Consider the following 19,899-nt stretch of genomic DNA (forward strand, 5'->3'; position numbering starts at 1 on the left):
TTTCTTGCAGCATAAACAGATTCTTTGAGCTACATGTAATATACGGATCAGAGCATGCAGCAACATAAGCTGCAGGATGGACAAATTTGTGTTTAAAATGGTGAAGTCTTCATTCCCATCTCAACTGTTAGAAATCAGGACAAATGCCACAACATTCAAAGCTTTTGCAGCAGTGTAAACCAAGTATAGGAGGATGATCAGCCACTGAAACGTCAGCTTATGCTTGAATGATTAGAACCATAATCCTCAGCGTTAAGAAGGGAGAGGAAGATAAGTGACACCCAAGTACCACTTCGCATCTGCAACAAATAAAAAGGCGAATAAATTACACTCCCATAGCCACGTGGTTGGTTCCAGGATGTAAAGACAGATTGCAGCAGATTAAGTGTCAGAAGGCACACTATGTTATAAGCAAACTCAGAAGTATAAGGACAGGAGATACAGTTCCTCGCCTTAACCTTTTTAAAAAAAGACTTAGTTTTATGCATGTCTGCCATCCCACCACTGTATACTCACTTCAATTTATTGGAGTCTTTGTTAGCTGAAGACTGCAATGATTTTGTTTCTTTTTCTGATTTCATTTTCTTCCTATCAATCTCCTTCTCCACTTCCCTCTAACAGGAAGAAAAAAAAAAAAAAATCACTCACATTTTGAAAGTTCATGTAAAGTACAGACCAATACAGCTAAGTTTGATTCTGGTTAAAAAAAGAAAAGGATATCAGAACTGACACAGCGTAAACCCAAAGCACAGCGGATATAGATTTCAGGCTCACTGACAAGTATCCTAAAATGACATTTTACCTACTTTTGCTTGGATAGATTAATTATTTTGTAGTGATGGGGATGGAACTGCTAAACCTCTTGTTGCTAATAGTAATCAAAATTAAGGCATTTCCATTGCTGAAAATAAGCATTTCATCTGTTCTGGATGGGCTTTTTTCTCCTACTCAGTATGAATTATACAGAAATGTATTCAGATTCCTCCTGACAAAGTCATGAACCGCAAGCAATTGTGTTTTGTGATATGCCTTATCAAAGGGAAGGAAAAAAATGCATTCACAGGAGAGTTAGATCACTCCGATTCCTCAGATGTGCAGGGGTTTTTGGTTTTATGAAGAAGAATCTGATATAGCTGAAATTTTAAACAGGCAGTTAAAATCACTGCCATTGTCCTCCAGAAGAACAGGAACCATTAAGGCAGAGAGGTAATAAATAATACTTTTTAACTGCACTCCATAGGTCTTACAATACAAAGCATGCAAATCATCAGCTCACCTGATTGAAAAACTTTAGAATAATTTGCTACAAGCCAAGAAAACGTAAAAGAAACTGCACTTATCAGTCAGTGTTACCCACAGTGTGCCTGGTGGCAGCCAAAAGCATTCCAGGACTTTCTGTCTCTCTCCCAAGAGTACATCCAGGTTTATGTCACTGTGATGCAGCTCAGTGAGTTGCGCTCGGCAGAGTCGACCTCTGGCAGTGTGCTCAGGGCAAGGCTCCAGCACCTAGATCATGTTCTTAAACTGTTTCTCAAGTTGAGCTCCACATTGCTGCAAACGATGTCTGACAGCTGTACCTGACCTAGCTGGCTGTTACGAAGCCTGAGCCTCCAAGGACACCGATGCATGCTGACATAATGCAGACAGCAAGGCTCTGAGGTGGAGTTTCCTGCAATCAGACACTCAGACTGCAAGGGAAGACATGTCTAATATCAAATAGCTCCTCTTTTGGGTCTTTGAGATAACAGGAGAAGCAACAGATTTACTGCCTGTTTACCCTCCTCCACTCCTCTGCAAGAGGGGGACTGCTGGGGTCTCTCAGGTTTCTTCACCCTTTCCCTGCTCTTCTGAATTCTCCCCCACAACTATGGGAATTTCAGAAAATGACAAGACTAAATGAAACCCACGCGGGAACCAAGGTTGTTCACCCACACGTGCTAAGCCACTTGCTCTGTGAGGAGGACCAAAAAGGTATACAGGCACTGAAATATCCACAGTGAATACCCATTCACCACAAGGCCTGCAACCAACTCTGTGCAACTGAACCAGCTGGCTAGAAGTATATTCACAACCCCCTTCGGGACTTAGCTTTCCAAAAAACACTTGTGAGCAACTACCATCTCAGTTAAATAAAGGGCTGTCTTGTAAGTCAAAGCAAAGCAACTATTATAGCTGAAGGACTCTGGACACATGCATCTTTTAAGCACTAGCATCGCTGCTAGCACCTCAGCAGCTCCAGGGGAAACCAAAGAAGTTTTCTACATATTTATCCAACCACTGAGATCCAAAGCAGGGTTTAGTGACAGTTGTTACTATCGGTGAACCTGGTTCAGTTAAAAGTCTCCATTTACGGAAAAGCAAAAACATGGGGCTGCTGCCATCATCCCTACTGATAACACAATTCACACCTGCAGAATTTGTTCCTCTTTGTGTAAGCAAGCAATCACAACTGTTTCATGGAAATAAATGACTCCACACAGGAAAAGACTACACTACGCAGACTAAGGTTGCAGCAGAAGGTCCATACATAGACAAAACCAAAAACCACAGACCAGGGCACCCTGTGTCAGTTCTCCCCACAAACTGCAGGCAAGGTGCTCTCCCACAACAGACATTAAATGGATAGTGTAGATGACTGCACAGTCTGGGAGGTGCTTCAGATACCATGCTGCATTTAAAGGGGTTGCAGGGGGAGGGGGCACCACAGCCCTACAAAGCTCTGCTTGGGTTGAAAGCCAGGGAAACCCACAAATGCTACCGGGGGGGGCTGGCCAACCACATGCTGACACAGCCTGCTGCTGAAAGCTCCTCCAATATAGGAGGGCTGGGGTTTTGTTGTCTGAGAAAACTAGTATTTCAAGAAAATACAGCAAAAAATGTTTTAAAACACCAAAGCCTTTGTTAGCTCACAGGGCTTTTCATTTGCTCAGCAGGGCATTTGTGACCAACAAGAAACATCTGTGGACGGTTTTGATACACATTCCCTTTAGAAGTTTGATAACACCTTTACAGGAGGAGCGCAAGGGATCTACTCCCAACTTATGAAGCAGAAATGAACTCTCCGCATGGGTTTTTCAAACACCACCTTGGTCCTTGTACAAACCCACCTCCACCTCTTACCTTCCTCTTTTGAAGGGACTTGTCAAGAGTATCCGTCATTTTCCTCTCCAAGTCCTGCTTCCTTGCACCAGGGGGTTCCTTGGCTTCTGCCCTCTTCTGGTGACTGCCTTTCCCAGGGGGCTGGGGGACTCTTGACAGGAGAGGGAGATCTATTTTCACCATGAGGGACTGAGGGGCAGGGGAGTCCCTCACTGGTGAGAGCAACTTCTTCCCCCTGATAGGCAAGGGAAGTTTCTCCTTGTGAAAATCCTCTCTGGCCACGATGGCAGGCCTGTGGCTGCTAGTCCTGGTGGGGGTTGTGCCCTGGCCTTGAGGAAGGGGACTGAGAGCGAGATGCTCCTGGACACTGCCAAGCAAAACATCTCTCATGATCTTGGGGTCCAAGAAGGGTTTGGCATTGGCCTGGTGGGAGCTCTTGTGCTTTCTGTTCTCAGGGGGCTCTTGCAGTGCCGGGTTCAGGTCTTTTCTGTCACTGGATTTTGGCTTCCCTTTCGTTTTGACTTTTGGCTTGTCTCTGGAAGACTGGTCTCTGACCTCAAAAGGACCAGGGTCACTCTCCACCTTCAGGCCTCCCTTGGGCCCCTCGTGGACAAGGGCCTTGCTGGGCCCTTTGATGCCCACAGTCTGCCTGGGTGAGGGCTCCTCGGCCCGCACAGGAGACTTCTGGCAGTTGCGTTTGGTCAGAAGATGAGCGTCCTGAGGAGCCCTGGCCACTTGGCCAGAGCTCTTGTGATGAGGCTCCCTCGGCTCGGCACGCTGGTGGGAGGAATTGCTGCTGATAGCCTGCCCCTGCTCCTTGCCCTCCTCACATCCATCCCCATGGGCAATTTCGCTGAGACTCTCTGTTGGCACTGCTGGTGGGTTCACCTTGGTTAGCCAGTTGTCAAGCTGCCACTTATTAGAAGTCGGTGGGTCAGGCTGCACACAAAAAGAGAAAGGAAGGATGCAAGACTGATGCCTTTATGGGCTATTTTAATCCTAGCACGGCTTACCAGAACCCAGTAAATTTTCCCCTTAATGTTAAAAGAGCTTGAAAGTGAAAGACCATGTGACAGTGGGGATGCTTTAGCGTGTGCACATCGACAATTCAGAAACACAGACCTCATTTTCGCACAGGATCAGTCAAATGTATTGCACGGCACTCCTGGATCTCTGCTACCCCTACCTGTTGCTCAGCAAGAGACCAGTCTACATGAAAGCTTCATCTTGGTTTGCCACTAACCAACATCGTTGTGCAATCAGACAACATATAAAAAAAGCAGCAGTTGTAAAAACGGATTAGGTGCTGTCCTCGCAACACTTTTTGAAAGTTATTTGCACACAGCACTATCAAAACAGATGAGCAACTGTGCCAGCTAACACATCTCATTGAAGTCTGACAGGTAGGCTGTCAGGCTCCTGTGGTTTAACCAAAAGAAAACCATTTACCAAAATAAATTGTATGGCTAGCACGTCAAGTCTGGCCTCTTCTGAGTCCTCTGCCTACACAACCCAACACTCACTTCCCTCTGGGTCAAGCAAGGCATGAGCAACAACTGAAGCCTGCAGGCCCCTGGCATCACGGTCACATAATGTGGTTGCTACAAGCTCTGCCTAATCCAACAGCAGTCTGACAAATTAAGAGAAAAGCAAACCCAACTAATGCTAAAACAGACAACAGAAGCTGCAAATCTGGGGCATGATTCTCTGGGGCCCATTCTGAAAATACCATGTATGTGTCAGCACCACTTAGATGGGTAACTCATTATCTGGGCACCATCAGAGCACAGCTAAACTCCCGCCCTCACTGATTCTCCCCAGTTACAACTCTCACTTCTGAGAAGAGCCATAACCCTTCCCCAAAAAGAGAAAGCCCAGTACATGAAATGTTTTCTGAGACTAATGAATCCCTTCTGCCATGATTTTCTTCTCTATCCAGACTCAACTCACTGTAGAACATGCAGATAAATAAGACATGTCTTCAACTGTGTTTAAGTCAGTCAATCTAGAATCCTGGTTTAAAAAACAGTATTTGGTTTTACCATGGGTTTGGAAGTAAAATTAAACCACAAATTCCATTAGACTTTTCAGATAACACAAATCTGCTTTATTTTCATCAGAATTTTAACTTACTAGCCACTGAAGAGCATTTTTTTTGGTCAAACACTATAAAAACATGGCTAAAAGTAAACTTTGGTTTATAATGTAGGTAGCTATCAGACAGTGGCATACTCTGATCCTTTTCTAGCACTTCTACCATCGGTTATCTTGTTCGTGATCTACACCATCATACAGGTTTTCATTAGGTTTCCAAAACCAAAGGATAGTAAGAGACTTTTTTTTTTTTTTAAAGGAACTACTGCCTATAGGTCTTAAAGTCTGTGCTTTTGCATGTGAAGAACTGACTATAAACAAATGGGCCATGTGCACTAACTTACTCCTTGAGCACCGTGGATGAATAGTTTGCTGAATAAAAAAGGATAAAATGGTCAATGGCAAATAGTTAGGACGTCACTAGAGTGAGAAGGATCTTACAATCTAGTATTTTCAGGACAAACCAGGCAGGATTTGGTAAAAGAGGAGAAGTATAACATCTGTCCTTCCAAAGACACCCACATTGCAGAGGGCAAAGTCTGTAACTGAACTGCTGGAGGGTGAAGTGTATTAGATGTGAGATGAAAAGATACACCTTCTCAAAGCTTGTTTTCTGCACATAAAATTCTCCCTGTTCATGTGCTTCTAAGGTAAAAGAAAGGAAAACTAGGGCTGGAGGAAGGGGGGGAAGAAATAAATTACACGGTTTCTGTGCTTTGTGAGAGTACCTCAAAACTGTCAGCAGATTGGTTTACATCAGCTGTGGTCCACAGGATATAACTATATACTTCCCACTGGCCCGAGAATGTTTTGCAAGCTGCAGGAACTGTTTGAAACCATGGGACATCAGCACTTCTGCAGCAGATTTTCAAAAAATGCATGGTCTCAATTATGAAACTTTAAGGTGCTAAGTTCTGGTTGTCTGCTTTTCCCAATAAAAGCCTCAGAAATGCCAGTGCAGCACTATCTGAACCAAATTCAACAGAAGCAAGTCTAAGCACATTCCAGCCCTTCCTGCAGGTCTGATCACTTCAGCTGTGATCTGGGAGAAGCTGAATCTGTCACTCACACACAGGAGCTGCAGGGAGGCAGTGGTTCCTCTTAATGTATCAGGAAACTGGTCTCACCCTGAAGCAGCCCATAGCCTCGGCACCCAGGAAAGCTGCACAGGCAGACGTGGGCCCCAAACACCCCAGACAAGCTGTGCTTCTCATCTGCACCTTGCTTGTGTCTCACCAGTGAAGGCACTAATTCCTCCGGGAGTGCTAGACAATGATGCCAAAGGAGGAGGGGGGAACACTTCAAGGTTAGGCACGTAGAAGTCTAATTACGCTGTTACTAAGGGTTATTTAATTGACAAACTCTAGAAGGGAAACAAAGGGCAAGATAAGTCTGATGATGCAGCAAAGATGTCAAGGGGACACCTGAACAATGACAGTATTTCAGGTCTCCTGTCCTGAATGCTTTCAGACAGCAGAGAGTCTGAGGCAAGAGGCTGCATTAAGCAGCCTCTACATTTTATTTGCATTCACCTCAGGTGCTGACGCTCTCGGAGGGTCGTTTGCTTCACTGTCACTCGAGTTGCTCTCCGTCTCTGAGTCTGAAGAGCTGTCTGAGTCACTGGTGCTCCCTGACTCCGGGCTGCTGGAATGTGCTGATGCCACACTCTTGGGCTGGGACTGTAGGGCACTGCAAGGCCACCATGAGATAAAATTAGAAAGCAGCATGGGTGAAGGTTACTTACTTATTATATTGGCATGGCAGGATTCAAAAATAAAACTGAAACCCTGTGTTTTGGCACTGAGAGGGGAGGGGAGAAGGCCAAAGGAATACATTGCCATAGTCAAAAGATAAAGCACTGGAATATAAAAAAACCTCTGGAAATAATAAAACCTTCAACTCCAACCCAGTCAGACAAATACGTAAGCAGGACATCACTGCTACACTATGAAGCTGCATTTAGCCAACCAAAGTTTAAAAAATAACCAAAACTGACAAGTGTTTTTCTGAAAGCCCCAACCCTCAACGGAAAAATTTCCAATAAAGGCTAACAAGACAGAAACATACATTCCAGGATGGTTTCTCTTTTTTGTGTTCTCCCCCTTAAGTTTTCACTTCTTCATCTGTGTTACTTGGTCAAGGTGCTGTAACTGTTTCATTAATGGTCATGTCAAACAGTAGCATTTTTTGCAACACCCTCCCCTACTCAAAAGTGTTTTCCTCCAGCACTGACAATGGGAGTGGATGGAACTGAGGGAGAACCGTGACTTTTATGTACACCTTCTTTTTGTTTTGAAATAGGCTTACAAAATCAAAATGTTGATTTTTTTTTTTGCTTTGAAAACCATTTCCCACATTAGTATCAACACATTTGTATGATCTGGAGGCAAGCTCCTTGCTTATCCAGGCTGATACTGTGAGAACACTCTATTTCAAGAGCTTGCAGAGACACAGATCACACCAAGAATTGACGTGCCCTTCTGCAAGTCTGACTTGGTAGACCATTACCCTGTGCTTGAAGAATATAGATATCAAGCCAAAAACATATGTCAGTGCTCTCCTATAGGAAAAATTCTGGGCTTCTCCACCTTTCTTCCTCTAATGCTGGCATGTGCTCTTCAGTCTACCTTGAATACTGCTTCTGACTAACAACACATGGCAGGAACTGCTTACAGTCAGCTGCCTTATCAGTAGGAGCTGAAATAGCCTCCATGAGCCTACCTAACCCTTTTCTGTTCTTCACCCACTTGGCTTTTTTGGGCTTCCTTCTAAACTAAAACTGGACTCACACCTCACTCGTCACTACTACAACTGAAAATCCCATTAGCTCCAGTGTGATCCACGTATACACTGGTGGAGAGGAAGAGGAGAAAAGAAGGGAACAGTTGGGGAAATCAATTCCGGTTCATAGGCAAAATCCAGCATGCCTGGATTATTACTTTCTAATCGGAGCTTTCCATAAAACTCCACACAACTAAAGGCGATTTCCAACAGCAGCTTCAGGCAGCTAGAAACCAACACCTGTATCTACAAGAGAAACCAGGAACCTTTACCCATCTACCCCATTAGTTTTGTTTTTCCTCCTTATTTGGTCTAGCTAGTAGTTTGGGAACAAACCTGTACCTTGGAGGAGCAAGTGAAGAAGGTGGCTTTTCAACAACCTGTTTTGTTCACAAAAACAAAGAGGAGAGGGGGAAGAAAGGTTAGCTTAAGGAACTCGGAACAACACAACAAGTTGTGATGATTTAAAGGGAAGTCTATGTGCCTAGTGTATAAAACATCTAAAACTGACTTGGTCGTCACCACTCTCTTCACTATCACTGAGCTGCAGGTCGTCCTGGAGCATTCTGAAAGACAACCAGAAGACAAATATCAGCCAAGGCAGACACATTTTCAGGCAGCAGACACTGAAAAAGACTTAGTTTACACTTGCCAAAACAAACCAACCTCCCACATCCTTTTTGAACATTCAGCACGCTCAATCTGCTAAACCTTGTCATTACCTGAATGAATGATAAAATGGTAACACACAACCTAGTATCCTTGGTCAAGGATACCCAAGGTCAGTATCCTTGGCTGCCATCTACAGACAACAAAGACAAAGTTCTGTGAGGGGAATTCTCAACGAAGGTTACCTAGCACACTAACAACACAGCCAACAAAGGTTACCTAGCACACTAACACAGCAGGGTGGGGTGGAAGAAGTCTGATCCTTGTACCGCAAGAGACTAGCAGGCTATTAGACTGCACTGGCTCCCCAAGGGGCAGAAAGCAGTGACTTTGCACCAGAAGCTGTGCATGTTCACTCTCTCTGCGAGTATTTCTTCTGCCACAGGGGTTCTTTTTTTGCTGCTGAGGTCTCCTACACAAGACATAAGCAAATGCAAAGGTCAAGCCTATCTCCTATTTCTTCTCTACACAATGAACTTCATGCTCCTGCACATCTCAGCAGTAACCGCAACTTTGAGCAGTTCAGATACTTAAAGCAGTTTACAAGTGGGGAGGCATGAACTCTGTTTTACTGTTGCTAGAGTAGAAAGCAGGCTGCCTGCAAATGTTTCCAAAAGCATAATTTAGTCCTCTGCCTGCAGATGGCAACTACTGCTGGCAATTTCAATGTATTACCAAGGTCCTCAAAAGGCTGGAAGGGAAGGATTTATGGGGAGGGACCCGAAGTTCTCCCAAATTTCTATCCCCCTCTTTGGCAATGATGCAGGCATCCCAAAAGGAGTTGGAAAACAGACAGGCAAAACGCTTGCTATTCAAAAGTATAGTGGTTTAAATCTTGAAACTAGCTGGAGACCGACTACTCAATGCAAAGAATTACACAAGTGTCATTCCAAAAATGTGATTAAAAGCCTGGGAACTGAGACAGGGGTTTTAATCAATCAGGTCAAAACTCTGTTTATTTCAACCTCATTTCAAACTAAGGGCTCTCTGTGAGAAATTTTTCTCATGCCCAGATAAGAAAAATAGGGCATAACATATTTTATAGCAAGAAAACAAATACAAAAGATCCCCAGTGAACCACATCACCTTGGAAAAGTGAGGAGAGAGTTAGTGTTCCTGATGCTTGTTAGGAAAAGGAAAACTGCATAAACTTTCACACTCTTTCAAGCCTTCATGTCAAATTATGAACAAAGCAAAAAAGATTTACGGCTCTGTAGGTCACCTCTAGTGACTCTGAGCAGTTTGCTTTTATGATTCTGTGACAACAGAGGAGTAAAAACCTTGAATAAAAAAGTGATTCCCGTATTTAAACACTATCCCCACCAACTAGACAAATTATTTTACACTCATACCAAAGCAACTGACATGCATGGAGATACTTTCATTGAAATAGGACCATGTTTACTGCTGAAGGTGGCCAGCATCTCGCAACGAACAACAATTTCACAAACCAGAAGTGAGAAATCTGCTCTTGTCCATGGAGCAGGACAACATGAAGAAACCCCAAAGGTCTCCTGTGTCTACCAGTACAGCGCCAACCCCTCCTGCACAGGTGACGCCTCCTGCAAAGGTACTGACCCCACAGTCCCTGAGTACCTCTCACTGATGCAGAAGAGGTTCTCAGCGCACAAGGGCTCTGCCGGATTACACTTGTGAAGACGTACATGCTTTCTTTGTTCAGGCATTTTGACTTTGCCATTCCCCTGTGACTATCCTCCTCCATCTCTCAGCTTCTACTGCCTCATTTCCTTACACACCTTCTTAGTGGAAATCATCTCCTTCCTCTTCTTTTAGAGTAAACACTGAAGGGAAGCGCTATGAGACACCACCTTGGAAAACGAGGCCCCTGAATTTCCTACAGAAGGCAAACGGCACACAGTCTGCAGCAATCCTGCACACACCAACTTCACATGTGGGCTACAGCCGAAGCTCACTGCCAATCCACCAAGACACAAAAAGGAAAAAAGAATAGCAGCAACAATACAGCCACTTTCCACACTTCTGGGCAGTTTGGCCAAATGTCTACTGGCATCTCAATGAATTCTTTTTATTTTTTTTCCAACCTGTTAGGGGGAGTAGTCCTTCAAAGGTGATAATGAAAAAACTTCCAGGGATGCTAAAAAGTTCTGAAAGTGTTTTCGGTTTTTTGTTTTGTTTTGCTTTAGGAATTGTGGACTACAGATGTATTTCCTTTAGCAGTAAGAGGATAATGCAAGGAAACATTACCTAGATCTTCTTTTAAATCTGATTCAACTGTTTGTAATAAAAAGGACTGCCTTTTTCACCTAAGCTGCTAGTGAATAAAACGCATCAGCATAAAAGAACATTGCAACTACTTAAGTTCAATTTAGGATCAAGGAAGAACAGTAAAACTTTAAATGAGTCATACTTCTGCAAGGATAGACAAAGCCAGTTTCCCCAAAACAAGGTTTCAACAAGTTGTTAAGTAGCCTAGTTAAAGAAAATAAATCTGCTTTAATATTTTTACGGCCTTAATTAGCTCAGGAGTTAATAGATGCCAAGTTTTCATTTGCAGGACCTGTTCATTTGCAGCTTATATACACACCATCAATCTCTCTGTAAAGCTATGTAAAAAGAGCTCTTTTAGCAAGAGAAGCAGCACTAAAATTAATATTGCTTGCCAAATAACCCCACTGAAAGCACAGGCTGGTCCTTCTCCACCAGCCGGGTTAAAGATGCATCACCAAGAATGAGCTTGGCATCTCCCCTTTTAAAAGAAGGGCTACTTCCATTCCAGCACAGCCAGGTGCTAACTTCAGGGCTATATTCAAGAATGAAAGCCATCTGGGAAACCCTTGCATGCTCTGTAAAGCTGAATGCTTAATTTGGGCACACAGATGCACTGGGATTTCAACTTCTAATTAAACAGCACAAACGCTGTTTGTTTTCAGCCAGCTACACTCTGTAACGCAAGCTACTCTAGGCAGCTGAATTTTCAGGCACATGAGCTTTGAACAGCAAAGAAAGCAAGCCCTGTTGTGCAAATGAAAACAAAAACAAAACAAAAAAGAAGGGATGCATCAGTTCAAGGGAAAGATGTAGAGGAAGTCCTTGGGCAAATCTCGCTTGACTCCATTTTGGACATAAAACTAAGCCACGCTGTTCCTCCTGCTTCAACTGCCTTCATCTATTGTGAGCACAGGTCCCTAGTAGATGACCGCTGACTCTGAAGTGCCCGCAAGGACGCTGAGCAGAGAGGGGGTGTTGGCTAAGGACAGAGCTACATACCATGCCAAACTTACACAATTCTGGACCTTTGGGCTAAGAAAGGAGTATTTTCAGATTCTTATCTACAGTAAAAGTCTCTTCTCTCTCTGTCGCCTGGAGAACTGACTAAAGTGCTAGAGGGATTTTTACAAGCAGCTGAGAAGAGTTGAAATAAAGATGGTGGTTGTAGGGTAGCTGAGGAGGAAGGCAGAGCCTGGAGCAGTTGAAACTAGTATTTTTAATAGTGCAATGAAATTTTCCAGAAATTGTTCAGGAGGAGCAAGCTGGGGTGGAAAAAGTTGGAAAAAAAAAAAAAGAATGGATTTAGGGAGTAGTTGACTGCTCAGCAAGACACTATCTCGCACTCCCAGCCAGCGAGGGCTCCTCTGCATGATGCTGGAACAGTATGGAAAGAGTTGTTCTACAGATCTTACAGAGCTCGAGTGCAAAATTCTACAGTCTCAACCAAGATGGAGAGATGCTCTTCCTCTTACTTGTGACTAGCCCAGTTTTGTGGGTTTTTTTAACTAAATTGTTCATGATAATGAAAAGGAAAACAAGTGGAGCAAGCTTTGTAGTCTGTAGTTTGCAGCCTTCCATGGAACAACATATCATGGAGTAACATGAGATCTTTATATATCACACGAACTAATAGGCATTTAATGGTTCCGCAATTGCCTTGCACACACACCCCTTAGCCTTCCAGACATGGAAAGATTTCTGTTTGTTTCTTGGGTCTCAGAACCTATCAATGCTGCCATCTGGCCAGGTTAACACTGAAAGACTAATGTCAGCTCAGACAAAACTACTTTCAAGCAATTTGTGTAATTAACCTAATTGATAGATAGCCACTTTCACCTTACAAGGACAGTACCAAGTTATTTTATCCACCAACTTAAAATTTTCTATTGGAATGATTCATTTATTAGTTGGTACTCCTTCCTAGCCTTGTAAAACTTTTGTAGTGACGCTGGATAAACATCTTACACTGAGACTCAAATTCTAAGAAGCTTTCTTCTGAGAGAAAACATAACATGACAGGGAAAAGAAGAAATATATAAAGAAAAGTAGAAATACATACACTATTAAAAAAAGCTACAGAAATTTCATCTTCACCCCACTTTGCAACTAGTTAACATTATTAGAATATAAATTGAGGTTTCTAGAAAGTCCACATGAAAGGTTTTTGTTTGTTTGCTTATTTTTAAATAAAAATAAAATTAAGACAACACTTTTTAGAAAACTTTTCCTTGGGCAATTGCAGAAAGTTACACCACATGATTGCTTTAAAGTGTCACCCCTAGTTCTCACAGTTTTCATAGCTGTAGCTTTACTAGCCCTCACAGGCTTTCAAAACGATATGCAGAATAGATCAGATTCAGTTTGTATCCCTTATAATTTATGTCAGTTGAATGCATTGCTAGTAGTTTGAATAGCACTAAGTGTGACAAGATGTTAAGTAGCCACAGATTAAAAGAGCAAACAAGCTTCAATCATGTACATAATAGTTGGGGGTTTTTTCTTCAGTTTTGTTTTAACACTGTCATTATAATCATGAAACAGCAATGTTTCTGTTGGTGAAAATTCCCTGCATTGCAATTTTCTGAGAAAAATCAGACTGATAAAACCATCATGTTTGGAATCATCAAGTAAACCAAATTTTAATTCATTCCAGGTTCTTTTAAGTAACTGCACAGTAGAGATGGGAACTGAGTCTGGTTACTTACGATGTTCTTGGTTGAGAACTAGGCAACGTTTCTGAAGGTGCGTCATACTGTTCTGTAAATCAAAAAGGAATCGGTTTTATTTGCCTCACTTGTAGCATATTTTACCCTATGATCTCTGAGCATGAGATTAGAAAGTCACTTTCTTCCAGGATGTAATTGTTTGCCATTGAGATTATTCATCATGCCAAAAGGGGTTTCCTAACAAAATACTGTTTGGTCTCTGCTGAACTGCTGCCTTAATTTCTAGGCAATGAATGTATACAATCCTTTAAACATTTTCTAAATTCATCACTGTTCAAAGCAGCACAGGAAATTGTGGTCCTCAATCAATGTAAACATTTGATGTTCTCCTCAACCTGTTAACACACAACACACAAAACTATCTATCAATACACACATAACAGTGTGTTTTCTTTGGATTTCTACTTACTCTGATTCTGTGCTACAGATCCAACATGCTGCGATTCCTAGAAAGAAGGGACAAAGTGCAAATTGAGAATAAAATAAATCAGCTCTCTCTCAATAGCACCATATCGGTGATTTGTTTTCCGCATGTTACTTAGTGTAATAAATATTTTTACTAACTTGTCAAAGTATGACTTTGAAGTGTCCAATAGTCTAAGCTGGCCTGACGTACCTTAGCATGGACAGAAATGATACATGCTACTGCCACCAAAAATGTGTTGCTAGCACATTAGTGGTATGTGCATTTTTGAAGAAATATTAAAAAAATTTTATAAAAGCTGCCAAACACTTCTGTTTAACACAGTCAGCAAATATTTTTGTTGACAATAAAGATAAAATGGTTTTTGTGCTGCAACAGAGATGAGATGCTTAAAATATTTCTGAAAAGCAGTCACATTTGAGGCCCACAATTACAACAAAAGTGTAAGTCATTGAAACATTATTCATTCATCCCCCCATCTGGCTCAAACATCTTACAACTTTAAAAATACAAAGCTTCCTTAAAAAATAAGAAAGAGGAAAGATAATTACACTACCATATAGCCCACTCAGAAACAATTACTCAGAAGCACAATCTGATCTAATTCTCAGTAAAACAATGCATTGCAAGCAGCCATTACACAACTCAAGATCCATTGTGCTTTAATTTATATGAATTCTTCTAAAGATAATCTTTCCTAACAGCTTTTATCTACAAAAAGGGAGACAAAATCAGATGAAAACACATGCAAGAGCCGGAAAGCTCTCTTCTAATTTATCAAAAGCCCTGGCAAAAAGAGGGTGTTTTACCTTTGTTGGGAATGGAAATTTGGAAGGCTCTGCTGTACTAGGCGTATGAATAGCTGTCAGGGGAGGTGGCCATGAGTGGGTCATTTCCTGGAAAGAGATTGAGAAGCGGCTTACAGTATTTTTGCTGATAGACGCAGGTGAAGTTTTATGCTAAAGAGATTCATGTTGATCTACCAAAATAGTCCTTGTCGACCCGATCATAAACCCAAGAGACGGTACCGCAGCGAGAAGCCCTCCTTTGAGTGCAGCAGCCAGACCATGGTAAGGACTTGCTCCTTTTCTGCAAGCATATTTGAATTGCCCAAGTAACAGCAATCTCAGTGAAGCCTGTAGAGAGTTAGGTACTTACTGTGTTTGCAGGATTAGGCCTCAGCCTTACAGCTATCACAGTTAATAAAGGGAAAAGTAAATAAAATCCATATATGAGTAGTTCTGAGGTTTTTCAAAGCGCAGGACTTTCCTATTATGGAAGTTCTTATATCCCCTTACAGCAACAACACTCTGGAAGGCTCTTCATAGCTTGAGGGCGTCACCCAGAGAGCCCTGACTGCCAGCCTTTCCCCATGCTATTCTGCCTGAAACATTGGCTTTTGCTCTGAATGACCAAGACATCTTTGACGCAGAGCTCCAGGATGTGGTTTCAAACCAAAGAAAGAGACCGCCTGATACGCTATGTCTTTAGGAATCCTTCTGCCCTGTTCCCCTGCCCTTACTCTCAACCATCATCACTACCAGCTACTGGCTTCTTGGGCTCAGCCATGGTTCAGGTGAAAGCAGAGCACAAACATCACGGCCATGGGATAGGGCTCGGCAGGTGAGATCAACCTCCAGCCTGCCTCTTCTGGCGCCACAGCTGGGCCCAGACGAGCGTGCTAAAACCTTGGCTTGCACTGCAACAAACACACATGGAAAGCCTAGCACAAAGATCTTTGTCTTGAACATACACTAAAATACTTTAATGGGGGTTAATCTAGACGAGGCCTTTGGGGAAGCTGGGGGTCAGAAATTTAGAAACACCTTGTTGAAATCACACAAGACAGACTTTTCTTGGCTCCTGAGCCTCAAGTTTTAAATCCTGAAGAGCATAATAGTCACTCCAAGAAGTAAGTGAATTCATATGGCCTGCCACCCTCACTGCCTTTCCAGGAATAGTTATCTCAGGATTTCCTGCTCAGTCCAACACCACCTCTGTACTCAAGGTGTGCACCCACCATCCCCATCCCTAGTGGCTGTCATCACAACCACTCCCTGTCAACTTCCCAAAGAAAGCAGCTTGCAGAGTAACACAATACTGGCACTTTGCTCAGCTCAGAAAGTTAGGAATTATGTTCATGCTGAACACATCTCATGATGAGGATGCACCACACGCAGCTTGCTCAGGGGCTTAAAAGAAATTAACGAGCAACCTGTCAGTGCAAAGTACGTTTTTGTACTTTTGGCACCAAATAGACTGAGGTGTGAAAATCTCCACTGTGTTGTAATTTACAAGTGCCATTTTTTCATCAAGGCACAAATATTAAAGTTCAGAAGTGTCCCTAGTTTCCTTATCTATCAGGAGTACCATCAAATGCAAAGATTTACAGGGAATGAAACCACATTGCTACCTTTGGATCTATAAGCAGGGATCAGAGCAATCTACAGGGGTTTCTGTGCAGAACTAGAAGCAGCCTAAAACTAACCTGGGTAACTATTTGATTGCGTTGTTACCACCTTTGCCGTCTCCTTTCTCCCCTCCCACTGTTCACTGCTCACTTCACTGCTCGCTTCACTCACTAGCTGTGCAATCTTTCAATAGATGATAAACTCCTCAATATAGTGCGCTACATTTCTTCATGTATTTGTACATGTTTCCCTGTGCTTGCTATAAAAATAGTGTTATGCATTACCAACAGGCAAGAAAACAGGACATTTTGTGAAACAAGAAAGGATGCACTACTTCCAGGCAGAGTACTTGTGCTGCAGCACCAACCAGCACATGGCAGCTAGTGAGCACCTGTGCACAACGAACTACACTTCAGCTAAAACAACAACAGCTTCTTGAGAGCAATAAAGGCACCAGGATTTTGCAACCTGAAGCAACAGTGAGGGAAGTCAATCACAGAAACCAAACACCTCCATTAGGATTTCAGTGCCTCAGAATAGTATTTGACATCAAGGAACTGTCTTCTCCGTATCAGCATGACCAGCTTGCAGATCATAGCGCATTATCACACTGTGCACGGTGAATGGGTGACACGTACTTAGACCCAGCTACTGGGAGCCTGTGCACGGCTCACAGAGCCAGCTCTGACACAAGGTTGCAGAGACAGTTTTGCATCAGAGCTGGCTTAGCTTTGCACGAATGGACTGGAATTACAGCAAAGGAGAAGCAGCCCAGCAGCAGTGCCGTGTGCAGGCACGTGGGAAGGACGCAGGTGCGTGCTCCTGTTCAGGGCCATGCTGCTGGGGCTGGCAGCACGGACAGGAGGCAGCACGTCCAGCGCCTCTGGAGGAAGTGCGCTTAGTAATGGCAACCCCCTGACTTGACAAAGCAGCAGCTCTAGCTGTTTCGGATGACTTGTCAGTCTCGCCCTTGGACTGCACCAGACTGTATTACACTTACATACCAACAGAAAGACTGGTCTTACAACTCCAGCTGTATCCAAGGCTAACTTTTATTTTTACTTCTCCACAGCGTACCCAAAACACACTTTTAGTGATTGCAACATCCACTGATAGAACAGAAGCAGAGTGATATTTTTTTCCCACACACTACTTTAATGCATGCAAAATATAAGCAAACACAGAGATCTATTATTTAAGACCACCTACCCTCAAAATTTCTTCAATGGAGTGGACATCACTGGGAAAGGTTTGCTACAACAAAAAAGAGGGAAGCAGCATGAGTTTGTTTTGTTTTTACCAACTGACACAAGACAAACAGATGCACTCATCAAACACTGCTTATCAACAGTTCTATAAGTTTCATGGAAGTCCATTAATAATATAATGCTAGTAAGAATTAAAAGCCACATCAGAAGGGCAGTTAAAAATGCACTTCTAGAAAGCCTGTTGTTTTCAAGTCTCTAGTAGAAGATATATTCTAAGAAAGATGAGAAGGAAGGAAAGTGAAACAGAGCTCATTAAACAGTGGTGCTCGTTCAGCTGACAGGATTCTCTGTTTCATGACTTGAGTTCTTGTATGCACCCATGTACGCTCAGCAGAAAAACAAGACAGTATAAAGCTCTCAGCTTGGAGAAGGCAAAGTAGAGGTGGTTTTAAGTGGAGGAATCATGCACCAGGCCCTTGAACGCCAGCTCTTGGACTCATGGGAACATCAACTGCCATTGAAAAACAGAAAAGCAATACAATTGTAACTTGTACAGTTCAGAGTAAAACCTCGAATGTACCACCGGGTAGGAGCAACATGGTGATTTCTAGAAAAGCCTGCAGATGACCTGGATCTGGATTGAGGGACTGCCCCTGTACCTCCCCTACCTGTTTTGCTGGAGCCCAGGCAGTGACCACCTCGTGCCCATCTGGCAGGGGCCAGGGCTCCCCAAGTGCAAGCGTGGTGAGGACCTCTGAAGGGAGGCCAGCTCCCTGGTGGTGACCTGGCACTACCCCAACACCACCTGAAGGGGACGAGGAAACAGCTGTGGCAGCGTCTGCAGCTGCCTTCAACCAGCCTCACAAGCCCAGGCATGATGAAGCTCTGGGGAAGAGTACAAAGCAAAACCAATGCTAATATTTGCCAGTTATATAACAAACAGCAGACATTGCAGCTTGTGCAAACACATAAATCTGCTTTTAATGTATCAGCAAAACTACTTTGTGGCTCCTGGCAGGACACTCCCCTCCACACATGCGACACCACGCATTGGCAGCGTGGGTACTGCTGGGCAAGGCAGGGGCTGGGACAAGCATGGCGAACACCTCCTGCTCCCCAGGCACATGGGGACGAGGGTAACTGCACAGCCAGGGCGACCAGCTATGCCCCCTGACAGAGCCCCCCTGCCTCACGCCTGGGCTGTGCACAGCGGGAGAGGATGAAGCAGCAGTGCCCTCCCTCCAGTGCCACCAACAGCACTAGGTGCCAGGGATGCTCCACAGCAGGACCTGCGCTGCTTCCACACACTGACCTGCCACCTGGCCGTGGGGAACCCTGCTTCACTTCAACAGACCAGCTTCTCATCTACTAGCAAGACATGTGTTTTGAAAGTACCTGTCATTTACATATCCTTTCCTAACTGGTATCATTAAAGGAAATTGAAATGAAAAACAACCAAAGAGCTGAGTAGTTATAAGGAGCAAAGTGTATCCAGGACCAGCTTCTTGCCCATAAACAAGAGATTCAATGGAAATGCCCAGCAATCAGCATAACTGCTGAAAGGAAAAAGCCAGGAAGACATTCCTCGTGTTAAAGGAAGGGGGCAGTGAGCACAGTGCCCAATCAGAAGGATCTTCCCCAGAACAAGGTAAACAGCAAAGCAAGCAAACACTTTAATAAAGTAAAAAAGCGTCGTCGTTAACACTCTCGCAGAAAGGTCACTCATCTGTTTCCCATATGCTGCACTATTTACATTGGAGGGAGAAGAGGAGGAATCTCTTTTCCATGCAACCTCATTTGTCTGTGTCTACATAAAGCTCTCATCGAGGCAGTGCTCATTTGACAAAGATTTGACTTTTCTTCAGAAAATCACGCATGGATAGCTGCTTCTGACCTTAATCACCCTGAGACAAATGGAAGCTGAAGCATGGCCAGATGAGTCACATGAATGAAAGCAAGGGGCTGGGATCTAGCAAGGCTTGCAGAAGCACCCCACAGCAGGCAGGAGAAGGGGAGAGGGAGAGCAAACAGCAGGGAACTTCTACCACATGGCAAGAGATCCGGATGCTTCAGAACTCACGGTGCCAAAAAGCAATCCCTCTTCCTTCCCAGCAAGCTTAACCTGGTAGCTCAACCACCTAACTTACTTCTTAATTTAATAAATGGTGAAAAGCAGACACAGAAACTTGTGTCTTGCTGTACAGAAAAGCAGTGTTCAACTAGCAGATTGCTTCAGA

General features: G+C 43.5%; 1 protein-coding gene across 6 annotated transcripts in view; it reads right to left on the bottom strand.

Moving 5' to 3' along the window:
• AFF1 (ALF transcription elongation factor 1) overlaps positions 1-19,899 on the bottom strand; it is a 125,126-nt gene that overhangs the window by 19,880 nt on the left and 85,347 nt on the right. For 3 of the 6 annotated variants that reach the window (XM_052772958.1, XM_052772966.1, XM_052772980.1), the window contains 9 exons: positions 17,664-17,708; positions 14,853-14,939; positions 14,029-14,065; positions 13,599-13,650; positions 8,486-8,540; positions 8,311-8,354; positions 6,726-6,882; positions 3,121-4,038; positions 517-614 (listed from right to left, as the gene is read on the bottom strand). In XM_052772958.1, coding sequence (XP_052628918.1) covers positions 517-614; positions 3,121-4,038; positions 6,726-6,882; positions 8,311-8,354; positions 8,486-8,540; positions 13,599-13,650; positions 14,029-14,065; positions 14,853-14,939; positions 17,664-17,708 — 1,493 coding nt within the window. The remainder of the gene's footprint in view (positions 1-516; positions 615-3,120; positions 4,039-6,725; positions 6,883-8,310; positions 8,355-8,485; positions 8,541-13,598; positions 13,651-14,028; positions 14,066-14,852; positions 14,940-17,663; positions 17,709-19,899) is intronic. The other 3 variants (XM_052772971.1, XM_052772990.1, XM_052772998.1) reach the window with 3 other exon arrangements.

The sequence above is a fragment of the Harpia harpyja genome, chromosome 2 (genome assembly GCF_026419915.1).
Source record: "Harpia harpyja isolate bHarHar1 chromosome 2, bHarHar1 primary haplotype, whole genome shotgun sequence".
Lineage (NCBI taxonomy): Eukaryota > Metazoa > Chordata > Aves > Accipitriformes > Accipitridae > Harpia > Harpia harpyja.